This window comes from Petaurus breviceps, unplaced genomic scaffold, assembly GCF_028583685.1.
Source record: "Petaurus breviceps papuanus isolate PSGF00001 unplaced genomic scaffold, PetGlider_PUasm1.0 191, whole genome shotgun sequence".
Taxonomy (NCBI): domain Eukaryota; kingdom Metazoa; phylum Chordata; class Mammalia; order Diprotodontia; family Petauridae; genus Petaurus; species Petaurus breviceps.
Genome location: NW_027185811.1, coordinates 1595366 through 1621555, shown reverse-complemented (window position 1 = coordinate 1621555; position 26190 = coordinate 1595366). Strand labels below are relative to the sequence as shown.

General features: G+C 38.2%; 1 protein-coding gene across 2 annotated transcripts in view; it reads left to right on the top strand.

Annotated features, from left to right (window-relative positions):
• The window catches only part of DIP2B (disco interacting protein 2 homolog B), a 201471-nt gene that overhangs the window by 142047 nt on the left and 33234 nt on the right, over positions 1 to 26190 (top strand). For both annotated transcript variants that reach the window (XM_069092563.1, XM_069092562.1), the window contains 15 exons: positions 839 to 903; positions 1407 to 1500; positions 2046 to 2165; positions 6337 to 6451; positions 7654 to 7793; positions 9756 to 9892; positions 10521 to 10601; positions 11555 to 11682; positions 13923 to 14037; positions 17202 to 17403; positions 21033 to 21142; positions 21265 to 21345; positions 21953 to 22076; positions 23635 to 23756; positions 25148 to 25259. In XM_069092563.1, the coding sequence (XP_068948664.1) occupies positions 839 to 903; positions 1407 to 1500; positions 2046 to 2165; positions 6337 to 6451; positions 7654 to 7793; positions 9756 to 9892; positions 10521 to 10601; positions 11555 to 11682; positions 13923 to 14037; positions 17202 to 17403; positions 21033 to 21142; positions 21265 to 21345; positions 21953 to 22076; positions 23635 to 23756; positions 25148 to 25259 (1746 nt within the window). The remainder of the gene's footprint in view (positions 1 to 838; positions 904 to 1406; positions 1501 to 2045; positions 2166 to 6336; positions 6452 to 7653; positions 7794 to 9755; positions 9893 to 10520; positions 10602 to 11554; positions 11683 to 13922; positions 14038 to 17201; positions 17404 to 21032; positions 21143 to 21264; positions 21346 to 21952; positions 22077 to 23634; positions 23757 to 25147; positions 25260 to 26190) is intronic.

Sequence of the window (26190 nt, the reverse complement as noted above, 5' to 3'; positions counted from 1 at the left end):
TACACATATCATATTATCATGTATATGATAAATTGGGGATAATCTCAGACCGGGTATGTGTGTGTGTATATAATGTATGTATATGTATATATATATGTACATACATATATACATGCTTGTAGACATACATACACAAAAACCTATCTCAACTGAGGTAAATGCTATACCTTCCACTTTTGGAAAGTAACTGTCCAGGGGCTGACAATTATCCCTCAGGGCAAGGATTTCAAACAGCTGGTAAATCAAGTGGTTTAATTCTCTGACATTTTAACAGTCTAATGTCAGGTGACATCTCAGTGGGGCATGACATAAAAAGAACACCATGTGACTTGGTTTGTGGAACAATTGCCATGAAATCATGAAGGGGAAAGATATTTTATTCTGGAATGTTCACAAAAAAAATTTACTTTTTGAAGTAAATTTACTTGTTGAAGAAAGAGAGAGAAAGATTGATTTAGCAATATGGAGATACAGGTTTTGTGGTGGTTGTTTTTGTCATATGTACCATGTGGTGATTAGGCCCCCTAAAATATCTTCTCATAGAAGACAGATACCAGGTTGTATGAAATACTTAATATGTTGCGATTACTGAACCTTTAACAAGTATAGGCATATCATCCAGTGATCACAGCCCAACTTGAGGTCCCTGACAGTTTGTATATAATAAATAGAGCCCCAAATCTGAAACTATGAGATAGATGCAATCATAGCACTTTCAGTTAAGGAATTGTTTGTGTTGGGGAAGTGATAAAATATTTCCACTTTGGCTACTTAGTGATTTTTTACTTTGAAGATATCACCTACTATCAACTTTTTTCTTTCATTTTTCTTCTTGTAGGGGAAACCATAGTAAATGTATTAGACATCAAAAAGGATGCTGGACTGTGGCATGGCATATTTGCGGTAAGCTACTCTGAGTAATAAACCTACTGTGTGTAAACCAAGTAACAGGATTTATAAAGTAACTCCATTAGATTTGTTGCTGTGGATTAATATCCCAACAGTGGTTGTTTTATTTGAAATAGCACTTTTAGCTAACCGCCCTGTTTTCCAATGGCATTTTATTCAGATGTACAATGTAAATGTTAATAAAAATAAAGAGGAATGTACTGCTGCTGTTACTTGCTATGTGGTTGACTATACCCTTTACATAAGAGCACATATGAGCACTTAGAGACAGAAATAAAAAGCCCATCTGCTGTGATGGCTCTTATCCCAAAAGACACCATGAATGCCATATGTAGACTATTGGCTTAGACAAAAGGCCTCTTAAAGACTTACCTCATCTCTTTTTCTGCTGTTGCTTACATTTGGAATTTGTCTCCTTTTGTCATTTTGTGATATGAAATATCTCATGTTCAGTGTTTAATTGATGTTACTGGTTTGTATGTTTTGTTGCTTTTCAGAATGTAATGAATAAGATGCATACGGTTAGTGTTCCCTACTCAGTGATGAAGACGTGTCCCCTGTCTTGGGTCCAGCGAGTACATACTCACAAAGGTAGTCACAGATAGCTTCTAAAGTTTAGTCATTAAGCTTTAAACTTCTAAACCATAGTCAAAATAGCCAGTGACTGGCTTTGGTGGGTGGGGAGGGAAGATAGGGCTCATTGTCTTAGTGATTAGTTGTCTCAGAACATAGCACTATGTCTGAAAAATGAGGGTTTTGGTTGTCATTAGACTTGAGTTGATTATTTACTTCTTCAGCTTCCTTGTTCATAAATTGAGATGAATGCACCTTAATTTAAGTGCTTACAAAGAAGTATTGAGCTGAAAAAAGTTGCATTGGTAGCAATACTGTGATTTGCATAGAGGCTATAGTTGCAGTCATCTCCTTATTACCATCCAGTCCTCTGAATGTGGCACCCTACAGACTTGTGAAGACAAGACACAATTTACTTAAATAATATTTTACAAAATACTTTGGAATCTTCATTAAATGTAAGCTATAATCCCTAAAATAGAAGTTGATTTCAACAGAGTACAAAAACCACTGAATTTAATTTTTTTTTCTTTGCTAACTTTTTTCTCTTTTGGACTTTACAGCCAAGGTGGCTTTAGTAAAATGTCGAGATTTACACTGGGCAATGATGGCACATCGGGATCAAAGAGATGTGAGTTTGAGTTCTCTCCGCATGCTAATCGTGACTGATGGAGCTAATCCTTGTGAGTATTTCTATGGTGTGCTTTTTGGTACTGACGTTCCTTTTTTTTTTTTTTTAAAGCAATTGGGGTTAAGTAACTTGCTCAAGGTTACACGGCCAGTTATTTCGTGCAGGTGCCAAGTATCTGAGGCCAGAACCGATCCCAGGTCTCCTGATGCTCTTACTCACTGCACCACCTGGCTGCCCCTAAAGAAGCTTTTTTTTTTTAATCTTTTTGGAGGGCGTTTGGGGTTAAGTGACTTACCCAAGGTCACATGGCTAGTTTTGTGTTCAGCGTCTGAGGCCACATTTGAACTCAGGTCCTCCTGACTCCAGGGCCAGTGCTCTATTCACTGCGCCACCCATACTGATGTTCTTCTAACTTACTTTATTTTCCTATTGTAAAGTATAGTTGCTTACTTCTGTGTGACATTTTCTTTCATGAAATAAAAACCAACTAGTGCTCTGCCAATCAAGATTATCTTTTCATTACAATATGATATGTAAATTGGTATGTATGGTACATAGTTATTCTTGATTGAAAAAAGATCAAGATCATTTTGTTTGGGGATAATCAGATATATACCAAGACTTTCCCAATCTCTCTCTTTTACAGTCAGGTAAAATTAGACTTTGGTAGGGTTTCTTAGACAAATTTCATATAAACAAAATCATTATCAATAAGCAGGTTTAGGAGTCAGTAGTATGATTAATGCTTAAAAATAAAAAAACTAAGAGAACATCGGTAGAGCATGGTACTAAACTAGGACATACAGAATATATGTGTTTTACTTAGGATATTTTTTCAGTTGTATTTTACTTTCCATTCCAAATTTTCCCCCTCCCCCACCCAATGAGAAGGCAAGAAAATCAAAACCCATTACAAATACGTATAATTATTTAACACAAAGTCTAAAAAGAAAAGAGCATATGGTTTGATCTGCACTTTGAGTCAGTCACTTCTCTATCTGGGGAGAGAGAGCATGTTTCATCATGAGTCCTTTGGAATTGTCATTGTTCATTGTGTTGATCAAAATTCCCAACTCTTTCAGAATTAATTGACATCTCGCAGAGATATAATGCCCTAGTACATGGCCATGGCCATGGTCTCATGATCATTTATTTGTGGCCAGTTCTGATTTTCAAGAAATTATTTTCTTCAGTGAGGCATCATGCCTCTTACCGAACACAGTTCTCTTTTCGTATCTCTCTTCCAAAGCTCTCACTTAGCAATTTTTTTTCTTCTTCTTTTAAAAAAACTATTCTAGGAATTCTTGTACTTTTATCCAAAATGCCTTTTTTTTCTTTGAGGTTTTACTCATTAATGTCTTCAAATTATTCTCTTCCATGTTTGAGTCTTGAGCTTTCCTGTCACCATTCTGTAGTGCTTCTGCACTTTCTGGTCAGGTTCTTTTTTTTATTGTTCATTCTTCTAGCCTCCTTCTTGACTTTGTACCTTATATTAGTGCTAGACTCTGCCTCCTTCTGCAGGGGAAGGCTGACCCGAGCTTCTATGCTTTTACATCCTTTCCCTGCCTTCACAGCTCAGCCTGGGAGCCTCTTAAGTTTGCACTGTTCCCAAAGTAGTGTGATCCAAGGAAAAATCTGTTCACTGTCCTCCTGGTCACAGCTCTGCAAATTCCCAACTCAGATTTGGGTCTGTTGGCTTCCGAGTGGTTGAGTTTCAGTAGATTGCTTCTAGACATGGATACCATTGACTTATGGGAAATTCTGCAGATTTAGAGCACTGAACTGCTAGGTTTTTTTGGTCCAGGTTTGTTGCCCTATTTATTCCACTGTAGGCTTATGTGCCAGGCAACAGGCTGCAGCTGAGTTGCTGCTTTACTCTGAGGCTCAGAACTGTGCAGCTATGTTTCTAGAACTTGTTCCTTCCTCATTACACAATTAGACCCCATGCTCAGCTGTGGTTCCTCCTCTCCACCCTGGCTCTGAATCCCAAAACTTGATGATGTACAACAGAACTGCCAGTTGACACTCATTCCTATATCCAGTGCTGATTCAGGGATTTCCTGGGATTTCTTTCTGCCTGGTGCTTCCTGCCCTAGTCCTGTTTCCATCCTTGGGCACTGCAATGTCCTCTACCACTGCCACCACACATGCTCCTGGCCAACTTCCTTCTCTATGTGTCACTCTCCCTCTGTCTCTCTGTCTCTCCCTCTCTCTGTCTGTCTCTCTCTCTCTCTCATTCTCCATTCTCTCTCTCTCTCTTTCCCTCTCTCCCTCCTTCCCCAAAATTTCTGGCCTTACATGGTCAGATTTCAATCTGGTACATTTTACATCGTTGTGATTTCTACATCATCATTTACTGGGCAAGCTAAGCAGAAATGCTTCCTCTCACTCCATCATCTTACCTCCTACTATTGAATTATTTTAGTTGTTAAACTGTTGGAGTGTCTCCTCTCAGTGTACCCCAATGCTAGACTTGTCCTTGCTTTGGCCTTACCACTCCATCCCTAACATCCCTACTCAGTGGTCTTTTCTGGGTCCTTTTGTCAGCATAGAGAACATTCCAACATTTTTATCAAACTACCCTACAGAGTTGCCGATCTCAGCCTGACTGCCTAGAGGCTCGGAATGAGATGCCTGGCTGGATGAAACTTCAGCGGATGTACTTAGCCTACAAACTACTGAAGGTCACCTGAATTACTGATTGCCTCCAGTAACTGTGGAGAAAATTGTCCTCACTGAGACGCTGATGGCCCAGTTACAACATATGCTTTACTTGGGACCATGCAGCAACTGCCATTTCCAAAACTGTCATTCCTGTGTATGCCTGGAAGGGGAAGAAAGATAAAGAATACCCCTGGTACATTGAATAGATCCTCTACTTGAAGAACAGACAGCCCCTCAAATATGATCGAGGATGATGTTGGAGACCTTACAACTTTAATTCACACCATATACCCTCAGCTCCTGAAGGCATCAAAGGTATCTCAGAGAAAACTACCCCAAGTGTCCACAGTCTTACAAAATGAAGGCCAATGGAGTTCTAAAAGTGCCAGCCATCAATGGGAATAGTCCTGTCTCCAAGAGCAGGTTTGTCAACCTGTATAGCTGACTGCCTTGAGTTCTTCATTGATGGCATCAGAGACTCCACAAATATGATGATCTTAAGTGATGTGACTGTAGCAGCAGGACCCAGTGATGTGAGCAAGAACTACTGCACTCATTCAGACCATCTGGGGCTTTGGGGCATGTAGGAATCCTCATCCCAGATACAGGCACCAGTGATGCATTTACAGACTTCTATGGAGAACTGTGAGATGATCACCATGTATGAGGCTACAGAGAGGGAAGCATCTTTGTCACTTTTTAGAGTGACATTATCTTGGGCAGGTATTTGAGCAAAAGAAAGACAGTGCCATCATATATATAACATTGGACCCTTAGATATGGAAACGGATTCACAGTGACTGAGTAGAAATGCAGTGGAGAAGAAAAAAATGAAACTCAAGATGGTTTGCTTTAAGCTAAAGAATGTACTGTTTCAGGGCCATTATGACTTTATCTTGAGCAGCTCCTTCAGTAACCAGATGCTGGCCCAATTTGAGCTATGGACTCACAGAGGAAGTATTCTGTAGAGATACACTTTAGTTCAAGAAACTGGATGAAGCTGTGACTGGAGACTGTCCTCATTAGCTGAGTGGGAAACTGACAAATCTGAGAGTACCTGGGCCTGCTTAAAGAGGGCCCCTTCAAACCTAACTACTACTGGTACTGAGGTCTCTCTGCCAAAGACTTCTAGTAACTAATGACCTCTTCCTTCTGCCCAGGGTAATAAATGGTGTACAGGTTAAAAAATAAATAAACTCTACTGGCATAACCAGGCTTTGTCTGTACTATTTACATGTGAATACTAAAAATGAGATTGTTGACAGTTTGAAATTAATTTGTGTATATTGCTAGGCAAATCCACTTTTCCCTAGTTGTACCTTTAAATGCTGTCCAGCTTTTTCTGAGATATAATTTTGTGGATTTGTCCTTGAAATTTATAATTGTACCTTGTAGAGCCAATAAAATAGTTTTAAGTAAATTTATGGAAATTTAAAGCCCTCTGGAAGCACAAATATTTGGCATTTATTTCCTCATTTTCTCATTAGAACATTTTTAAAAATTGCAACAATGAAATTCACCATTATCAGGCTTAAAGTTGGTCTCTTCTATTTGCTTAGGGTCTGTATCATCCTGTGATGCTTTCCTGAGTCTGTTTCAGAGCCATGGTCTAAAACCTGAGGCCATCTGTCCTTGTGCCACATCTCCTGAAGCTATGACTGTAGCAATTCGCAGGTACTGTTCAGTTCATCAGATACAGAACAAAAAGTTGTATATTACAACAATGAAGGAATATCTAATACTTTACTGATACTTCCCATGGATGCTTACCTAATGCTATTTATTCAGATAAAGTGCTTTACTGGTTTAAGATAATACAGGTGACTGATAACAGTATTTCGATTTAAATCGTTACCTAAGAAAAGGGGTTTCATTTGTTTTCTTACTGTTACCATTACTATTAAGCTAAACATGCATGCCTGCTGTAGTCTACTAAAATAAGGCTTTTTTCCATATTATTTTTATCTTTTTTTTTTTGGTTAGGTAGCATTATAGATTTGAAATAAACTGTTCTTGATTATAGCAGATGTCAGGAAACTGCATCACAATAGTCCCTTTCTGTTTTTGCTACTGCTATCCTAATGTAGGCCCTTTTTACTGTCCTCTTGAACTATTTTCATAGCTTCCTAACACGTTTTTGTGCCTATTCTCTAACCCCTCCAGGCCATCCTTATTTCCACAGGGTTTATTTTCCAGATACTTGTATTTGGTCATATCATTCCTCTGCTCAAAAAATCTTCAGTGGCCCCATATTTCCTACCCAGTAATGTTAAGATGCCTCTGCATGGCATTCAAGACCCTTTACTTATCTGATGCTGGCCTCACTTCGCTCCCATGTTCCTGCCAAAACTGGAGCCTCTCCATTTCCATTCATTTACTGGTGTGTGCTTTCTTACCACTCCCCCCCCCCCCCATTATCTATTGAATTCCTACTTATCCTTTAAAGCTCAACCACAAAGATACTTCCTCCATGAAATCTTCTCTCATTTTCCCACTTCAACCAATCAGTAATAAAACTTGGCCTTGGCCCTCACTTTGCATGTTGTTGTATATCTCAGTAATGTGCCTATTACAGTTATCTGTGTATATAATATATAAACTTTGTTTCTCCCATATTCCAGGACTTAGTATATTGCTTTGCATCTAGTAGGCATCTAATAAATGATTGTTGAATTGAAATTGAGAGTTTTTCCTACACTGATGAAAACACCTTTTCTTCTGGCCATTCCTTATATTCTATAAGTGTGATTCTGTAAGAATGTATTGGATTTCTGATGTACTTCAGTCAGAAAGAATTAGTTTTCCTTTCAGAGAGTTAGTGTTTTACTGCCATAATTAAAAGTATTAGACTCCAACTCAGTGTTTTTTCTTTTCAGACCTGGAGTTCCAGGGGCCCCTTTGCCAGGACGAGCTATTCTCTCAATGAATGGCTTAAGTTATGGAGTCATACGTGTCAATACTGAAGATAAAAATTCAGCTCTTACAGTACAGGATGTGGGACATGTAATGCCTGGAGGTGAGTCACAAAAAGTTACGTCTAGTTTTTTTAAGGGTGTGGCCCTAGAGCTTATGGGACCTGATAAAGTCAGAGTCCAGGAGCCAGGAATCCTGAATCCAAATACATTCTCAGGGCTTACCTGCTTTTAAAGTGAGGGTAAATTAGTCATCACTAGGAAATTTTAATTAGGTTATGTTGAACAGAAAGTCTTCCAGTGGAAGGAAGGACCTCCATAAGAGCTTGTTGCTGGTGAATGTGGTTTTGTTTGTACTGGCCAGAAATGCCTATCCAGTGCAGGTGAGGTGTTGCAGTAATTAATTACAGGCATTCTTCCAAAGACCTCTTCTACAGCTACTGCTCCCAAGAGCGGCATTCACATAAACATACCCCAAAGGAAACAAAGCAGCTTCTCAAGACAGTAGGTGAAGTAGAGGAAATGACTGATTCCTGGAGATGCCGAGGGTTAGAGGCATTAGCGGGATGGGTAAGACTCAGCCAAACCCCTAGTTTCATTTGCTTTCAAAATTGTTTTTCATCAATAGGGACACATAGTAGCCTTAAGATCTATAGTGTGTGTTATATGTAAATTGAGTGTGGCAAATTTTACACATAGTAATTATACATGTAGTAATTGAATGTGGTGGAATGTTAAGTGGAAAAAGCACCAGATTTGGAGTCATGAGACCTAGGTTCAAATCCCAGCTTTGCGACTTAACTTCCTTTGTGACCTTCACCAGTTCTCCTCTCTGAGCCTACAATCTTCATCTATAAAATGATAGGTTTGGACTAAATCAGAAGTTAACTTTTTTGTGTGTCAGGGACCCCTATGGCAACTTAGTGAAACGTGTGTACCTCTGTAATGGGAATGTAAATTTTAAAGATCTTCCCTGCCCCTAGGCTAAAGTGCACCTGGAGCCTGGGGTGGGAGGCTTGTTTTTCAGTAGATACTTTTTGATTGGCCAGTGGGTCCAAAAGGTTGTTACATTCTCTGAGCCAGGAGAAGGCTATATAAGCCCTGATGTGAGGCTTTGTTTTGGGGCTCACTTTGAGAAGTGTTCTGTGATTTGATGTGGATTCTGGGAAGCCATTGTCCAGAGCCCCCCAGCTTTGAAAAACCCAGATGTTGATTTGGTATGGATGTAATGGTTGGACAGTTTGGAAAGCTGTCTACTTGATCTGTTTCTGTCTTGATAATTCTGCCTGTATACTTTGAAGTTCAGGGTGCTGACCTTTTTCCCCTGAATGAGGTAAACGATATATGTTTGACTGATTAAAGTAAGCTTGTTAACCCATTTTGAGTTGCTTTCCTTTAACAAAGAAGATCTAAGAACCTGTGTTGTCAGCAAACCCTGAGGACACTTGGGGTGCTTGCTGCTACAACCTCTTCTCAGAATAATCTTTTTAAATGCATAAAATAAGATACATAGAATTGCAAAGGAAATTACTTACATTGAAATATATTCTGTAGACAAAATTACAAACGTGATTGATTAGTAAGTCTAATAACTTTAGTTATTTCAAATTAATGATGAGCATAAACAGTGATTGAGCAGTAAGTCTAATAACTTTAGTTATTTCAAAGTAATGATGAGCATAAACAGTGTTTTGAGTTCTCCAGTTATAACGTGATATTAAAATATCTGTGAGTTCTTTTGATGACAAAGTCATAGGTACTGCTAATACTAATTTTGGTTTGTTGATTACATTTATTACTTAAGAAAATGCTCATTTCCGTGTAGAGGTTAAGATGCATTTTTTTTTTTACCCAAGTTCATAGACATCTTGAAATCTGTCCACAGAACCTTTGGTTAAGAACCAGTGGTCTAGACAGCCTCAGAAGTCCGTTTTAGCTCTCAATTTATGACACTAATCCTATGAAAGAGAATGGGATAATATTGATTTCAACTATGCCAACATTTCTATGGATAGTTTAAGATATTTGGTGACCTGTGCTCATGAACCATATTTTCCATACATTAGGGATGATGTGCATTGTAAAACCAGATGGACCCCCCCACCTCTGCAAAACAGACGAAATTGGAGAAATCTGTGTCAGCTCCAGAACAGGAGGCATGATGTACTTTGGGCTTGCTGGTGTGACCAAAAACACATTTGAGGTATTTATCTTACCTGTATTTTGTCTTCCTAGCCTCTTCCTAATCTCCTAAAAACAATATTCTCATACAGTAGTTCTTTCTGTTTTTGGAAGAATCAGTTCTTAGACATGAAGCCTCCAGGTTTGGGATGATGAAAATTTTTCAGTTCTACAGTATGGATTTTGTGCATGGAGCTACATGTGGCTGATTTTGAGTAATAAGTAAGTGAATGAATGGATGGAAGCTAGAAAAATAGTATTTTTAAAATGTAATTAAAAGAAAGAAAACTGCTTCTTTGAATTTATAAATCAAAATTACCTTTTTCCTTTCATATTACTTTGTTTAAAACCTGGGAATGGAGGCAACTAGGTGGCACAGTGAATAGAGCAACGGCCCTCAAGTCGGGAGGACCTAAGTTCAAATTTGACCTCAGACACTTGATACACTTAATAGCTGTGTGACTTTGGGCAAGTCACTTAACTCCAGTTGCCTTGCCTTCCATGCCCCAAAACAAAACAAAAATAACCTAGGAATGTTTCCCATAAAACCAGTGTTTTACTAAAATGTCTAATTTAGTAGTGACTTTGATCAAAAAATATATTTTTTAAAACTACTATGTTACTTTCAGCCTCTCCCTTTTTCCTTTAAGGTAATTCCAACTAATGCTGCAGGGTCTCCTATTGGGGAAGTGCCCTTTGTCCGATCGGGATTACTTGGATTTGTTGGGCCAGTAAGTAATATTTTAGTTTTCATGTTTTTTGTGTGTTCAAGATGAAATACAGAGTAGATAACAGATTTTTATTATTTCAGTAGTTTGGTGGGACTGTGAAATATGACTTATTAATTAAAATAGTTTCAGTAGAATTTATAATCTATTTTATGAGATAGGTTGTATTGCTTTGGCTACCCAGTTTATTTGGCTCCATAAAATAAGATATTTCTAATTATCAGAGTTGTCATTACACGGTTATACTTGCCAAATTTGATTTGGTTAAGACATTCCAGTTTATAAGAAGATAGTGACAGAATTACCTTCAGCAATAGAGGAGGTACTACCATGATAAAGTAGTTACCATGTGTTACATAGCATGGCCCTTTATAAGCAGGATTGAAGTATGTTTGGAAAATTCAGAAAAGCTGGCAGTGAAGAGAAATGATTAATTTTTTTATAATTAGAATTTGATTGACCTGCATAAAACACCAGCATGTGACTTTGCCATTTGCCTTGATCCCTACAGACTGATCTCTGAACAACATGTGAATGAGTATCTCTTGTTTTCTTTTCAGACACAAGCAATTTGTGTTTTAAAATACCAGGAAACTAAACTCCCCCTGAGATTGTTTGCTCTTTCTAGAAGAGAACCCATGTTACATAAGTGTAACATGTAAATCAATGAGTTGAAAATTTAGAACAAAAATAGGCTTACCATTTAATCTGGAATGGGAAAATAAATTGTGCAACTGGCTAATGTGGAAAATAAGATGGGATCATTCATTGCTCTTTTGTATTTAAAAATACAAACCTTACAAAATACAAAACCTTAAAAGGTTTCAATTTAATATTCTGCCTTAGAAACAAATAGGAGGGGGAAGGCCTTCTGTCTGGAGCAGGCAGTTCTTAATGAGACAGACATATGTTCCCTCAAATCAGATACCCATTGGCTGCTATGTTTTATTTTTCAGGGTAGCCTTGTATTTGTGGTTGGAAAAATGGATGGGTTGCAGATAGTTAGTGGCCGAAGACATAACGCTGATGACATTGTTGCTACTGGATTGGCAGTTGAATCGATAAAGACTGTCTATAGGGGCAGGTGAGTGGTAGAAAATTCAGATATGCTTAGAGCATTAGATAAGGGCTAAGAATTCTTGATAGAATGATTGGACTGGATTTTTCATAGTAATTAATTTACATTTGTGACAGAACTTTGAAAAATACACGTTTAAAAGTTTTTAATTCCCTGTTCCCGAGTGAAGCCAAGTGAACAGGCATTTATGTGTTTACTATATACCAAGCACTGAGCTAAGTGCTCAACACAAAGAGAACATAAAGAAAGGCAAAAACAGTTCCTGCCTTCAGGGAATGGAATTCTGCTTTCTGCCGCCACATTCCACTGGAGTGGACAGAATGTGGATAACCACGTACATACAAGATATGCTGTTTTTGTTGTTCAGTCATTTTCAGTTGTGTCCAACTCTTCATGACCCCATTTGGGGTTTTCTTGGCAAAGATACTGGAGTGGTTTTCTATTTCCTCTCCAGCTCATTTTACAGAGGAGGAAACTGAAGCAAACAGGGTTAAGTGACTTGCCCAGGGTCACACAACTATTAGGTGTCTGCAGCCAGATTTGAACTCAGGAAAGTGAGTCTTCCTGACTTCAGGCATGGCGCTCTATACACTGTGCCACCAAGATAAATTGGAGGTACCTCAGAGAGAAGGCCCTAGCTTTGGATTAGACCAGGAAAGGTTTCTTTTTTTAAAAAAATTCTATTTTGTTTTTTCCCCAATTATATGTTAAGACAATTTTTTAAAACTTTTTTTTTTTAAAGTTTTGTGTTCCAAATTCTATCCCTTCCTCTCCCCTTCTCTTCTCCCCTCTCTGAGATGGTAAACAGTCTGATATAGTTTATACATGTACAGTCATGTAAAACATTTCCATGTTAGTCATTGTACAAGAAGATTCTAATTAAAATTTTTAAAAGTGAAAAAAGCATGCTTCAGTCTGTATTGAGATGTTATCAGTTCTTTCTCCGGAGGCAGATAGCATATTTCATCATGAGCCTTTGGGATTATCTTGGTTCATTGTATTGCTGAGAATAGCTAAGTCATTCAGTTTTTCATTGTACAATATTGCTATTACTATATACAGTGTTCTCCTGATTCTGCTCACTTCACCAGTTCATATAAGTCGTTCTCAGTTTTTCTGAAATCATCCTGCTTATCATTTCTTACAGCACAGTCATTATTCCATCAAAATCATATACCATAGCTTCTTTAGCCATGCCTCAATTGGTGGTTTCAGTTTCCAGTTCTTAACCAACACAAAAAGAGCTGCTATAAATATTTTTTACAAATAGATCCCTTTTTTGTGCTCATGGACCCCCTTTGCCAGGCTGGTGAAGCATGTGGACCCCTTCTCAGAATAAAAGTTTTAAAAACTGAAGGAAATACTAAATTTCAGTTAGAGGTTAGAGAAAATAAAGACATATTTTTTTTCACATCCAAGTTCACAGACCCCTGAAAACTATCCACATATCCCTTGGTTAAGAACCTCAAACATAAAATAAACTTTTTACCCTAGAATTTAAGGCTTTCTATAATCTGGCTCCAACCTACCTTTCTAAGCTACTGCTTTGCTATAATTTACATTCCAGGCCTAGGCTCAGCCTCCATATTTTCTGCACACTAGGGCTCCTATTCAAAGGATGGTCTCCTCACACTTCTGATATTTTTCAAGGCCCAGTTTCATTGCCTTTCACTCTCTGAAGCCTTCCTTCATCTCCTTATTTATGAGAGATTTCCTTTCTCAAATATTTTATAATGTATCTTTGGCCCTCTCCTATGAACATATCTTATTAGTATATGTTAATTATGATTATTTTTATTTCTTGTACAACCTCTGTTATATTGTAATTTTCTCAAGGATTATTCTGTTTCTTCTTTTATATCTTCAGATCCTAGAGTGTTATGAGTGACACTTAGTACTGATCTTTGTTGCATTGATGTCCCCTTTCTCTGTAATAGCAATAGCCCACATTTACATATGCTATTATTATGTATGTTTTGTGGTCACAGAGTTTTTATATACTTATCTCAAGTGAGCCCCATGATAGCTCTGTGAATTAGCCAGTGTAAGTACTTGTCTCATTTCACATATGAGAAAACTGAGGCACCGCTGCTTACTCAGGATTACCCAGCTAGCAAGTGACATAATTGGAACTCAGGCTAGCTCCTGTGGCTCTTAGTGCAGTGCTCTCCCCAGGACCCCATGCTTCCTTATTTCATTTCAGTAGGGGTTGAATGTGTCATTGTATTTATGATCTCTTTTCTCAGGATCGCTGTGTTCTCTGTATCTGTGTTTTATGATGAGCGCATCGTAGTGGTGGCCGAGCAGCGGCCTGATGCTTCTGAGGAAGATAGCTTCCAGTGGATGAGCCGCGTGTTACAGGTAAACCACCCTCTCAGGCCTAGGGAGTTAGGTCCAGAAGGTTTTGTTTTTAGAGAGAGAATAGTCATTACTTAGTCATGATGAGGATGTTAGCTTTCTTCTCACCTGCAAATTGTGGCCCTCACCTTGTTCTTTATAGTGGTCATCCATATAGATTTGGGTACTTCTGGCAAAGGTTAGAGGACTGGTAGGTGCCACTCATTCTGTCCAAAGTAATTCACCAAGACCCTGCCACTTGATTTCCACTCAGTAATTGCTCTCATGTTTTGCATGTCACTCTTGTCTCTTCTTATGTAAGTTTGAGTTAAACAGTTTCATCTTTCTTGACTTTTTCTATCCATAAAACAGATGATCTTTATATGGTTACCTATCTTCGACTTTTAGTTTTGAACCCGTCAGTGGTTATTTATTGAACAACTAGGTGCCTAGAACTGTACTAAGAATTTTAGCAGGTTCAAGGAAAGAATGGTTCCAACCCTTAAGGAAAAGGGAACTAGTCTAGTTGTATGAAATAGGAAGTAGCACTAAATAGTCTATACACATAGTCATATATACACTATAAATGTAGAATGTTCAGAGATGGGATGGGTCACTGGCCATCAGCATTGTTAGTGAACACTTCCTAGAAGAAATAATATTTAAGCTGTGCCTCACAGAATGAGTAGGATTTGTACGTATCAAGAATGTATCTGACATAGAATGAAAGATGCCTTGCATAGTAACATTTGGTGAAAACTTGCATTGATTCCCTTGCCTTCCCCACCTCGCACTCTCCAGAGCAGCTTGGCTGTAAATGTTGGCTTCCTTATAATTTGTCCTCTAATGCTTTCATTGATCTGTATGTGTCAAATCTGTGCCTCTTCTCTTCCTCACTCCTTTAAGCCTTGAAAGAGGCTTGGTTTTGATAGAACTTTATTTAGCATTAAGAAAAAAATAGATTTGAAAAAACTCTCACTTGGAGAAACAGATGTGTGTCCCTTTTGCCTAAATCATTTCAGAATTAAGAAGCAATTACAGTACCTCAAATGGAAGGGAGTTCAAAGGTCATCTTGTCCAACCCATTACCTTATTAAGTCTCCCTTTTACAACCTCATGAACAAGTGGTCATCTAGTCCTCGTTCAAAAACCTGCTCTGCAATTCTTAGCATATCCTTCCCGACACAGCCGGATCCGCTTTTGGACAACTCCAGTTATTAGGAAGTCCTCCACACTTCAGTCATCCCCATCTAACTGAACCCTGAATGCACTATGAACAGAGCAAAATAAACTTTGGGGAAGGTCATTACATTATATTTTTTTGACTTGAGTCATGTGGATGAAGACCATTGTTTCCCAGTGCCAGGAACACCATTCCTGTCGTAGAATAGGCACTAGACAGCAGAAGCAGGGCTCAGCCTTAGAGCCAGTAGGCACTGGGTCATGACACTGGAAAAGCACGTTGAGAAAAGCACTTTTTTACATTGAAGTGAATGATTCTCTCTGCCTGTTGATTTATGAAATCATCTTACCTAGCTACCTTGCATTTGTTTGGGTTTTTTTTCTGTACATACTTTATGTGTACATGTTGTCTCTCTTGATAGCGTACAAACTCCTGAGAGATTTGCCCTTTTTATCCCCAGTACCTAATATGGCCAATTAATTATGAGTCTAGGGGGATATGGCACCTAACAAAAATTGTCTGTGTCTAAACACAAATTGTATAGTAGGTCCTTTAAAATGCTTATTTGTTGATTTGTAAATGCACATTTTTAATAACAGAAAATTCCCTTTTCTTTTCCCTTTTTCAGCTCTTTATATTTTGTGGCAAGCCAAGTTGCATGTGTTATAATGAAGGTTCACAGTACCCCAGTGAATTAGTAACATACAAATGGATCTAATTTGGAGACTTTGCCTAGAGCACACAAGTGGCTTGGCTCTCCTGTATCCCATGTGTTTCTCATATTTCAGAGCTCTGGAATCATAGTAATGGCTTGAGGTGGAGTGGATAAGAAAAGGCACTTCTCATAAATTGTTGATCAAAGGGAATCATTCAGTTCAGTAAACAGTAAGTGCCTACTTTGTGCAAGGTACTGGGAATTTAAAGACAAGAATAAAACCACTCCCTCAGAGAGCATGCATCTGTATAAAAGCAGATAAATAAATATAAGGTGATACCAGGAGTAGGGAGACAGCTTTAACAACTAGAAAGCCGGGGAAGTTTTCACAGACAGCATGGCACATGAACAGAGCTATAGCAGCAACTATAGAGAAACAATCATTTGTTATCAGTTAAGTACTCATGTAGTAAGCACCTAAATCAGCATCTTCCAAGGAAAGATCACTGAAGGGTGGCATAATGCCAGAAACTGTACTTCCAGATGAAAGATCCCAGACACTCATAACATAGGCTTGTTGGCATTCTATAGAGCCTGAAGTACAAGAACGTGAGGGATTTTTTGATCCTTTCCCCTTTGTACAGCCTGTGTTGCTGAGTGATACTTAGAAATAAATATGCATTTTAAGACCACTCCTCTGTTTTCTTGTTATTTAATAAAAAATACTTATTAAGAATGAGAAGAGGACAATAACCCTATAAGATTGCTTGTACTTGCCAACCCATTCTCCTTTAAGGCCACATCTCCTCGTCCTTAAACTCAGCATGTGCATTTGCTATAGCAAACACATTCTGCCTAAATTCCACCAGGCTGGGGAGTGGTAGTCTGCCTCAGCTTGCCAAATGAGATATCCTAACGGCTCGGTCCAGTTTGTGACTCGTCCACAGACTCATAGGAGCTTATTTAGCAGATTACAACCATCTGTGTGCTTGTTCAGACTGCTTTTGCATTGTTTTTCACTTCTCTCTGCCACAGATAGAAAAGGAGTGAGGGGCCTGTGGGTGTATGAACCACTTATGTCTTGAGGTGTATGCGGTTGTTGCTATCCACCCAACCTTGATTCCTTCCTTCTTCCCCCCACCCCAAATACTGATTTACAAAGCCTTAATGGAAGGAGCACTGTCTCCCTTCTGTCTATTACCGTGTTAATTTCCTGATGCTAGACCAAAAATATAATAGGGAGAAAGGAAAAGATGCAGAGCAGTAAGGGGTGACAAAATGTGTTAGGAGGATCTGATCTTGAATAGAATAACGTTGATTAATTAACAGTTTTTCTTTGTGTTTGTTTAGGCAATTGACAGTATTCATCAAGTGGGGGTATACTGTCTTGCTCTAGTTCCAGCCAATACTTTGCCAAAAACTCCACTTGGAGGAATCCATATATCTCAAACAAAGCAGCACTTTCTGGAGGGGTCTCTGCATCCTTGTAATATTCTTATGTGTCCACATACATGTGTCACGAATTTGCCAAAACCCCGGCAGAAACAACCAGGTAATGTGTTGACTTCAAGGCCTAAATTGTAACTTAGAGAAAGAAAGATGATTCAAGCCTGTTTCATTTGCTATAATTTAGATTCTCTTCATTTCACTTAGTTTAGGCTGACAAGACTTATGCAGAAGCCATGACACAAAGGGTAACAAAGCACCAATACAGGCCCCTTTCTTGGGGTTTATAGCTGTCTGTCTTTACTAGTCACCTCTCAGTGATACGATTCTTCATATATCACTGTGGGGTCTGAGAGCAGCACTATAGTTGGTACAGTAACAGAAGCCTACATCTAGAACTAAGGGGAAACAAACCCTAAGCAAGACTGGAGGTGAAGGACTGTCCTCTGGGAAATCTTTCTCCCTGAGATTATTCTTCACCCCTTTCCATATTCAAGTACCCGGTTTTGAACCAATTACGAGTCTAGGGGGATATGACACCTAACAAAAACTGTCTGTATCTAAACACAAGTTGAGCTCAAGTCACCATAAAGCTAATAGACTCAGAATTGCCAAATCAAGAAATCCAAGCATGCTTAATTTATTTTCAGGGCAAACCTAGATTAAAGGATAAGGGAATTCCTGGTTCCTTGAAGCTGCCATTCTAACATAGTGATCATTAGGATTTAGATTAGATCCTATATAGGATCATAGGTCCAGAACTGGGAGGGACTTTAAAGGTGATCTTGAATCCAGACCAGAGCTGATGGACCTTTTCTGGGTCATGTACACCTTCTAAGAGTAATGGGTTTGTTTTGTTTTATTTTAATTCACAGTTGAAGGAAATGCTAAGTTTTAGTTAGAGATTAGTCTCATCCAGGTTCACAGACTCTTTAAATCGGTCCATGGACCCCAGTTTAAAAACCCCTAGTCCAAACTAATCCTTTCATTTATAGATGAGGAAACAGACTCATAAAAGTTCAGTGACTTGTCGTACAGGTAGGAAGTAAGTGGCAGAACTGGGATTCAGATTCAGGTCATGGAATACATATATATGTACTATGTTACCTCCATAGCTTCAGATTTTATTAATAATTTATTTTCATTGAAAAGTTAGGTATTTTTTATTTGCTGCTAATAGCATGAGAGAGCCCCATATTTGTACATGCCTGAGAAACAATCACATGTTAGAGCAAAAAAACCCTCCAAAACATGATTTAAATTAGCATCTTTATTTACTGATGAGGAAACTGATGAAAAAAGCTGAAGTAACGCTCAGGGTCTCACAATGGGAATCATCTCCTCAGAGTCATAAGCTGCATGCTCTGGCCACCACGCATTACTTCCTCTCATCCCAGAAGTATGTTTTTTAAAGCAAAATATTTCAAAAATATACTCTAACCCATTTTCTTTCAATGGCACCTGCTTAAATTTGTGGGCATATGGTAGTATTTAATTATGAGAAAAACTAAAATATTTTGCTAAAAAAAGATTGCAAAGTACAGCAGTAAATTATTGAAAGCTCTTTCTGCTATCTCTCAATCTTTCTGGGAAATTGTGGCAGATTTATTTGTCTATTAAGATGTTTATATAAAGTGGATTCTTCTGTCTAGTAATATGAACTATGGCTATCCAGTGAATGAAGATTTTATCCCAGTTAGATACGTACTTGCATTTTTAATCATCACCATTTATTGAACACCCACTGTACCTAGCTAGGACATACATATTTACTAGGTGCTGGGGTTGGTATTTCTAGTAAATGATGAAGACACTATCCCTGTATTCAGAAAAGTGGGATAGATGAACCTGCATCCTGCTGATCAAAGGATTCATGGATCAAAATACATACATATATATGTAATGCTACTTACATTTAAAAGTAATGATAAACTAATTTTTCTTTTTTTGTTTGTTTCTCCTTTCTTGTGGTTTTTCCCTTTGGTTCTAATCCTTCTTTACAACATGACTAATGTGGAAATATGTTTATTATGTTTGTACATGGATAGCCTTTGTCTGATTGCATGCCATCTTGGGGACAGGGGAGTAGAAGAAAAGGGAGAACATTTAGAACTCAGGATCTTATAGAAGTGAGTGTTAGAAACTAAAAACAAATAAAGAAAATATCTGTCATATTGACAAAGCTGATAAGGAAAATTGCAGGTGTTGGTGAGGCTATAGGAAGATAGTCATATTAATGCACTACTGATACAGTTGTGAATTGGTCCAGTCATTCTGGAAAGAAATTTGGAACTGTGCCAAGTTACTAAATTGCATACCCTTTAATCGAGAATTACTACTGGCCAGGCTTATGCCCTTAAAGAGCAGGAAAAAAAGAATACCCAGAGATACAAAAATATTGTACAATTCTCTTTGTGTTGCCAGAGAATTGGAAATTAATGGGATACTCATCAATTGGGGAATGACTGAACAAATTATGATATTTAAATGTAATGGAATATTATTTTGCTTTAAGAAATTATAAAAGGGAAAGTTTCCAAGAAATGTAGGCAGTATTGGATGAACTGGTACAGAATAGAGTGAGCAGAACCAGGAGAACAATTCATACAATAAAAACAACTGTGAAAAAAAGAAAATAAAAGTAATGACAAAAACTTACAAAACGCTGTTCTGCCAAAGTAAGTACACACAGTTTACACACCAAATCCCATCACATTGAAGTTGAGAACATAAATACCTTCTAAATAAAGGATTCTGTTTGGGGAAACTGTCACCATATTCTCTTGGATGCTCAAAGTAACAATACTTGTATTGAATCTGTATCATTCCCTTCCTTAGTTTCCATTCAAACTACTTAATTCTAAAATTGTATGCCAGGATCTCAGAGTGCAAAGTAGATGAATAGATAAGTAGAGATGAAATAGTTTATTAACTGTTCCAGGGACAGTCAGAGACAATGATGAAGGCGTAGCACAAGGTCTCAATGTATAGTATTAAAAATGGACATAGTGACGCAGTTGTGAAAAGTGAAGGCGATGCTGTGGCCAGGTTCCCATTTGGCAGGGACAGATGGATGGAGGAGTTGTGTAGAGCTGGTGAGAATAGTACTTCAATACAGTACTGGTAGTAGCATGGTTACTGCTGCTGATGTCACCTCCCAAAAAATGTACGATGAATATATATATATATGCAAGTGTATACTGAAAAGCTTGCTTAATTTGCCCAGAAGTCAACAATATCTCCTCTGTACCTTGCGCAATTCTGATTCCATCTAGTAAGTTTTCTATCCAAGGAGACAGGTAGTTCCCCTTGGAGTTAGGAGAAACCTGGGTTTGAAAAGCAAAGCAGCCTTTGACCCTTGCTGTGCAATCACAAACAAGTTGCTTACTTAGCCTCTCTGAGGCTCACCTTTCTTCCCTGTAAAATGAGGAGAATAATAATAACAGTGATTGCCTATCCCCAAAATCATTGTGAAGATCAAATGAGATAATATATGTAAAGTACTTTGTAAACTTTGCAGCTTTATTTAAATCCCTATTATTGTTATTCCCCCTAAAAGATTCTCCAGATCTGCAGGTCTAGGTGTAGTATCTTTATAATTTTGTGCTCTGATTAATGCAAATTAAGTTCGTGCTCGATATGAACCAGCTTGGATGGTTCAGTTCAGTTTGGATACACTTTCAGAGAAGTACAATTTGAGGTGAATTTCCAAGATGAATTTGTCTTTGCTTACAGTTGTAGGTCCTGCCTCTGTGATGGTTGGGAACCTGGTTGCTGGAAAACGAATTGCACAAGCTGCAGGGAGAGACCTTGGGCAAATTGAAGAGAATGATTTGGTGAGAAAGGTGAGTGTTCCAGATGTAGCTTTGCAGTAGATAGAGTTGTGATAGAACTTGCATCTGTAGAACAGGAGGCATCTTAGAAGACTCAAGTTGATGACCTTGTTTTCTCTTTTCTATGATTACAGCACCAGTTTCTGGCAGAGGTATTACAGTGGAGAGCCCAAGCCACTCCTGACCATGTACTCTTCCTCCTGCTGAATGCCAAGGTATCAGGAATGAAACAATTCCACTGAATACTGTGCTATATTATTCTAAGTACCTTTGAGAGAGTTCTCATTCTTTCAGTAAAAGTGTCCTCTATTTTAAGTCCACACAAGAAATCTCCTTTTTTTTTGGTAACAAATATTAAGGATGATTTTCAAAATTACTAGAGGATTAAACTATTATTTGCCAGCATAATTTGTTCCACTGTCTCTTCTTAGAATACAGATAGTTCTTATGGTCATTAATGGAAGTATGCAGTAGCACAGATAATCCAAAGCTCTTTTATTAAGGAGTTTGGCTTGCATTGTTCATAAACTTTTTTTCATCCAGAATCATACCTTTCTAATTATGTTTGACTTGAGTTAACATGAAATTAATTTGCATTTCCTAAACTTAGATTAAAAAGAGGAAAGAAAATAAACACAAAACTATGTACTGGTTGACAAAGAGAATTTGAACTAGAATTCAAAATATATCAAAAATATATTTCCCAAAGGCATAATATACGCCTAGATTAAGAATTGATTATATTGTATTTTCTGCTTTCAGATTTGTTTTCTTTGCTTCTCAGCTCAACTTCCATTCCATTGACTATGTTTCTGTTTAAAGGGAACCACTGTGTGTACAGCCAGCTGCCTTCAGCTTCACAAGAGAGCAGAGAGAATTGCAGCGATCCTTTATGATAAGGGACACCTAAATGCAGGGGACAACGTAGTGCTTCTTTATCCACCTGGTAAGATTTTGGATACTTATTCTTTAATCCCGAGCTTCAGTTGTTCATCACTTAACCTCTGAATCATTGAAGGCACTGCATGTCTACAAGTTCAGGAACAGGGAATATTTCATCTGCTATTTCTAACTCACTAATCTCTAAAATCACCATGACTCAGAAGTGTCATGGAAATGCTATTTGTTTAAAAGAATTTTCATGGTCCGATTAAACTGTGAATTGCTTTCATTATTGTTGTGTTTTCAGTTCTTATGTGGTTTTTCTTCCTGCTGCTCCAGCATCCTCTTCTTCATAGTAAGAGAGTCAGAATTATTTGATGACAGTTTGGTATGCACAGTGACAAAACTGCAAGTTGAAATAGTTAGATTATTTTGTTATTCTTTGCACTGTGCTTTATTCCTGTCTCTTACCCTGTTTCTGTCCCTGTCACTTTATACCCCACTCCCTTCATACTCCTCTCTTCATGGCATGATCTTAGAGTAAGAGGAGACCCTTAGAGACCATCTAACGAGCGCCCACCCAATTTAGGATCCCTTCTGCGGATACTATCCAGCCTTTATTTGACTATTTCCAGGGAGCACTACCTCACTAGGGAAGCAGTTCATTCTGTTTTGGATTACCTATAATTATTAGAAAGTTCTTTACAGGGGCAGTTAGGTGGTGCAGTGAGTAGAGCACTGGCCCTGGAGTCAGGAGAACCTGAGTTCAAATCCAGCCTCAGACACTTAACACTTACTAGCCGTGTGACCTTGGGCAAGTCACTTAACCCCAATTGCTCTGCCTTCCCCTCTCCAAAAAAAAATTTAGTTCTTTATATTAAATGAAAATCTATCTCCTTATAACAAAATTTTGGTCCTTCCTAGTAATTGGCCTTTATTCTGCCTCCTGAAATTTTACAAATTTCACAAATTACAATTTTACAAATTTTACAAATTACAAAGTCTAATGACCCTTCAAATGTTGGAACACAACAAGCCCCATTTACAATCTTCCCTTCCACCAACTAAACATTCTCCATTCTTTCAGTCATTGCTCCTCGGGCCTAATTTCCATACATTTCATTATCCTCCCTTCTCTTTTCCTCTGTCCCTCTTAATGCATAGTTGCCACTCCTGAACACAATACTCCCAGTATTATCTGACCCAGAGTGAGGCACACAGAACTATTATCTCTCCTAATCTAAACATTTCAACTTAGCCTCTTAGGTCTTTTTTCATGTGGACAGCTGTTAAATCATGACTACCTTAGATAGTATTTGTGCAGGAGGTTTTCTTGAACCTAAGTACAGGACTTTACATTTTATCATTGAGCTTTTTTTGAACCTCAGTTTTTTTCCCCATAAAAATGTGTTCACTAACTTTCTTGAGCTCTCTCTTTTGGCTTTGTTCTTTTCTCCCCTTTGTGAATTTCCTTGTTAACATACACTGCTGGAATTTTATCTGAATTACCCATTTGGCATATGATTTGATGAACAGTATATAAATTATCTGTTGTTGAGAGTTCTAATACTTGGCATGTTAAATGATATTCTGTGACCATGTCCCCTCCTGTTGCCTTGCAGGCATTGAGTTAATTGCTGCGTTCTATGGCTGTCTATATGCTGGGTGCATTCCTGTGACAGTTCGACCTCCTCATGCTCAGAACCTTACTGCCACCCTACCCACTGTCCGCATGATTGTTGATGTAAGCGCTAAGTGTAACCGAGCTAGTGGTTTTGTTTTGATCACCATCCCATCTGGGTTCAGGCAATTGATGATTCTCAGGGATTTCCCAAATTGGTTTTCATTTTGAAATGACCAGAGTTCACTTAAGAATTTTATGAGAACTTACTTTGATTTTTGCTAGATCTCTTCACCTTCATCTTGTTTCTCAACTTCTATATAATGCCTGAAGATATAGTAGCGCTATATTGCAATGACGATTAGTGAGTTAGAGAGTTTAAGTGTACGTGGTGCCTGTTGCAGGGCATGTATAACTTTTATTACTTAAAGCCTCTTTTCCACATAACCCCTTCATCCTTCCCTATCCTGACTCATTATTGATTTTGTTACTTTGGAATGTGATCTGGTCTAGTGAGGACGCCCTAGTATATTTGTAGAACAGTCTGTTCCCGTGGTATTCACAAAATTATTTTTTTTAATCAAACAAAGGGCCCCAGTGACATAAGTCGCTATAGAATATTTAGTATCCAAGTGTCACAAGGTCCAAGATAAATTCGGTTGCATTGAATCCTGTTGTACTTGGAGGATGGGGCAGTTTGTTTTACTTTTAAATGCATATAATGTTTGTCTGATAATGGCTTCTGTTCAAGGAATGCTTATTGTAGATTTTCTTCAGTACTAATAGGCGAATTCTGTAAAAACTTCACCATCATCTGGATAGTGGGGTTAAGAGATGAGAGAACAAAAATCCTGCTTTCCAAATGTATCAGGCAGTGTAGTATGGCAAAAAGAGCATGAGACTGGGAGTCAGGGCAGTCCTGTGTTCAAATTCCACTTTCAGGTACTTAACCGATCTCACCTTAGTTTCCTTATCTGTAAAATGAGGCACTAATACCTGTAGTATACACCTCACAGGATTGTGGTGGGGGTCGAATAAAGAAAACGTATGGAGAGTATTTTGCAAACCTTAAAGTGCTATATAAACAGACATTATTGTTGTTGCTTTGTGTCAGTATGTGAGAGAAAACTAAGTACAGAAATTAATTTTGTTCTAAGTCTAGAAATGGACAACAAATTCCTTTTCTATGCTTCAGGAAGAAAAAAATATAAGGGAGATAGCACCATTTTTCATACTTGCTTCATGGACTGGACATCAGAAGGCCTAACTTCAAGTTCCAGCTCTTCCGCTAACTTCCTTTGTTATCTTAGACAAGTCATGATATCTCTGGGCCTCAGTTTTCTCTTATTCGTAAAAGGAGAAATGAGAAATTTTGCCCAGATATCTGAGGTCCCCATGAGCTTCTAAGAGAAAAGTTGACACAAGAGTACTTGCCTAGGTAGTAATATATTTGATGTCACTACTGCTTACAGTTTTTTTCCTTTTTTTCTTCTTTTCTCACACCTGTTTACTAGGTCAGCAAAGCAGCCTGCATTCTCACAACTCAAAACCTGATGAGGTTGCTGAAGTCTAGAGAGGCAGCAGCAGCTGTTGATGTGAAAACATGGCCAACCATCATTGACACAGGTGAAAGGGTCATCATGACTTTAGACCTCCAAGCACCGTTCTTAGGGACTTTCTGTCAGTGTTTTTGAGAGTAAATACTATTCATTCATTCAGCTGTGCTACCTAAGAAACCCCAGAGGATTATGCTAGATTACATATAAATTATACTTATTTACATGATACTTGTATTGTAGCACATTCATATAGACACGACATTAAATATTCATTAGACAAATTCAGTTGTTCTAAATTGCATTGCACAAAAAGCCCAGGAAATTATAATGACCCAAATCCAAAGATTCCTGAATATCAAGTTCAAAAAACAATTTAAAATGAAAAAAGTTCTGTGAACACATGTTATAACTCACCACCATCATTGACCAGTTTGTTTACTCTGGGCAAGATGATGCCCAAGGTGATTCTGAAGTATTAAGAAGGTCTTACACTTGCCTTTTGATCTGGCATAACAGAAAAATGACTTGATCAGGATTTGAGAGAGCTGGTGTCTAGTCCTGATTCCATGGCTTACTGACCTTTGGGCAAATCATTAAACTTCTCTTGACCTCAGTTTCCCTCATCTATATAATGGCAGTAATGAAAACTACTGTAGCACCAGTGAAAATAAACTCCAGCTTATTCTTACTCCAGGGGTACTAGTTAGCAAAAAATGAGATATGTCAATATTCTGTAATTTATAGAACATGTTCAAATGTCAAGCGGCATTAATTAATGGCTTTTTGTCCGGGCCTGTGATTTCATTAGTCTAGAGCACAGCCTGGCAAGGAAACTTCTACTTATGCCAGTTTGCAGTTGTTCTGTATGGTAGAGTCTTAGAGAGAGCATTGGAGGCCCCGAAGGTTGAGTGGTTTGCCCCAGCTCTTCTAGGACATATGCAGCACGCAGACTCTGATCTTCCCCACTCTGAGGCTGGCTCTCTCTACTCTTCCACACT